The sequence below is a fragment of the Primulina tabacum genome, chromosome 17 (genome assembly GCF_025594145.1).
Source record: "Primulina tabacum isolate GXHZ01 chromosome 17, ASM2559414v2, whole genome shotgun sequence".
Lineage (NCBI taxonomy): Eukaryota > Viridiplantae > Streptophyta > Magnoliopsida > Lamiales > Gesneriaceae > Primulina > Primulina tabacum.
In genome coordinates, this window is record NC_134566.1 from 15,826,775 (window position 1) to 15,827,744 (window position 970).

A 970-nucleotide genomic window follows, 5' to 3' on the forward strand; every position below is an offset into this window, starting at 1 on the left:
AAGCTTGTGGCAGCCCTTTTGTTAACATATCAGCTGGATTATCATGTGCTGAAATCTTCTCCACCTTGATATCCCCCTCTGCAATGACATCCTGTATAAAATGTAACTTTACATCAATATGCTTACACCATTCATGATATACAAGATGTTTGGTTAGGTGAATTGAACTTTGGCTATCACAATGAACTGATACACTCTCTTGTTTAACAACAAGCTCTATCAGAATCCCCTAAGCCACATTGCATCCTTTACTCCTTCAGTTAAAGCTATATATTTTGCTTCGGTAGTGGACAGAGCCACCACAGACTGAAGGGATGCTTTCCAGCTTATGTCAGTTCCATACAATGTGAAGATGAGTCCAGTCACGGACTTCCTTGTATCCAAGTTTCCAGCGTAGTCAGAATCAACATAGCCGACCAAGGGCTGAGTTAATTCAGTTCTTTTCTTGAACAACAACCCTATATCTGGCAGTCCCTTCAAGTATATCATAATCCACTTCAAGGCTTCCCAATGTGTGCTCCCAGGAATTGACATGAATCTTGAGACCACACTCACGGCATATGACAGATCCGATCTAGTACAGACCATTCCATACATCAAGCTACCCACCCCACTAGAATAGGGGACACTTTCCATGAGCCTCTTTTGTTCATTATCTGTGGAACACTGATCACTGGATAATTTGAAATGTTGTCCTGAAGGAGTATTAACTTTCTTAGCTTCATGCATTCTAAACCGTTGGAGTACCTTCTTGATGTACATGTTTTGACTGAGGAAAAATGTTCCCCTTTCTCGGTCTCTGTTTATTTCCATCCCAAGCATTTTCTTTGCTTCACCCAACTCCTTCATATCAAACTCAGAGCTCAACAGCCTTTTAAGAGCTTCAAGGTCTACTCTTTTCTTGCTTGCTATTAGCATGTCATCAACATATATTAGCAAGAATGTACTTGGTTGAGCCCCTTCATTCTTA

General features: G+C 40.8%; 1 protein-coding gene across 1 annotated transcript; it reads right to left on the reverse strand.

Moving 5' to 3' along the window:
* Nucleotides 1-219: 219 nt before the first annotated feature.
* On the reverse strand, nt 220-729 carry LOC142530543 (secreted RxLR effector protein 161-like). Its single transcript, XM_075636376.1, has one exon. The coding sequence runs from the start codon at nt 727-729 to the stop codon at nt 220-222; it is 510 nt and encodes a 169-aa protein (XP_075492491.1).
* Nucleotides 730-970: the final 241 nt, after the last annotated feature.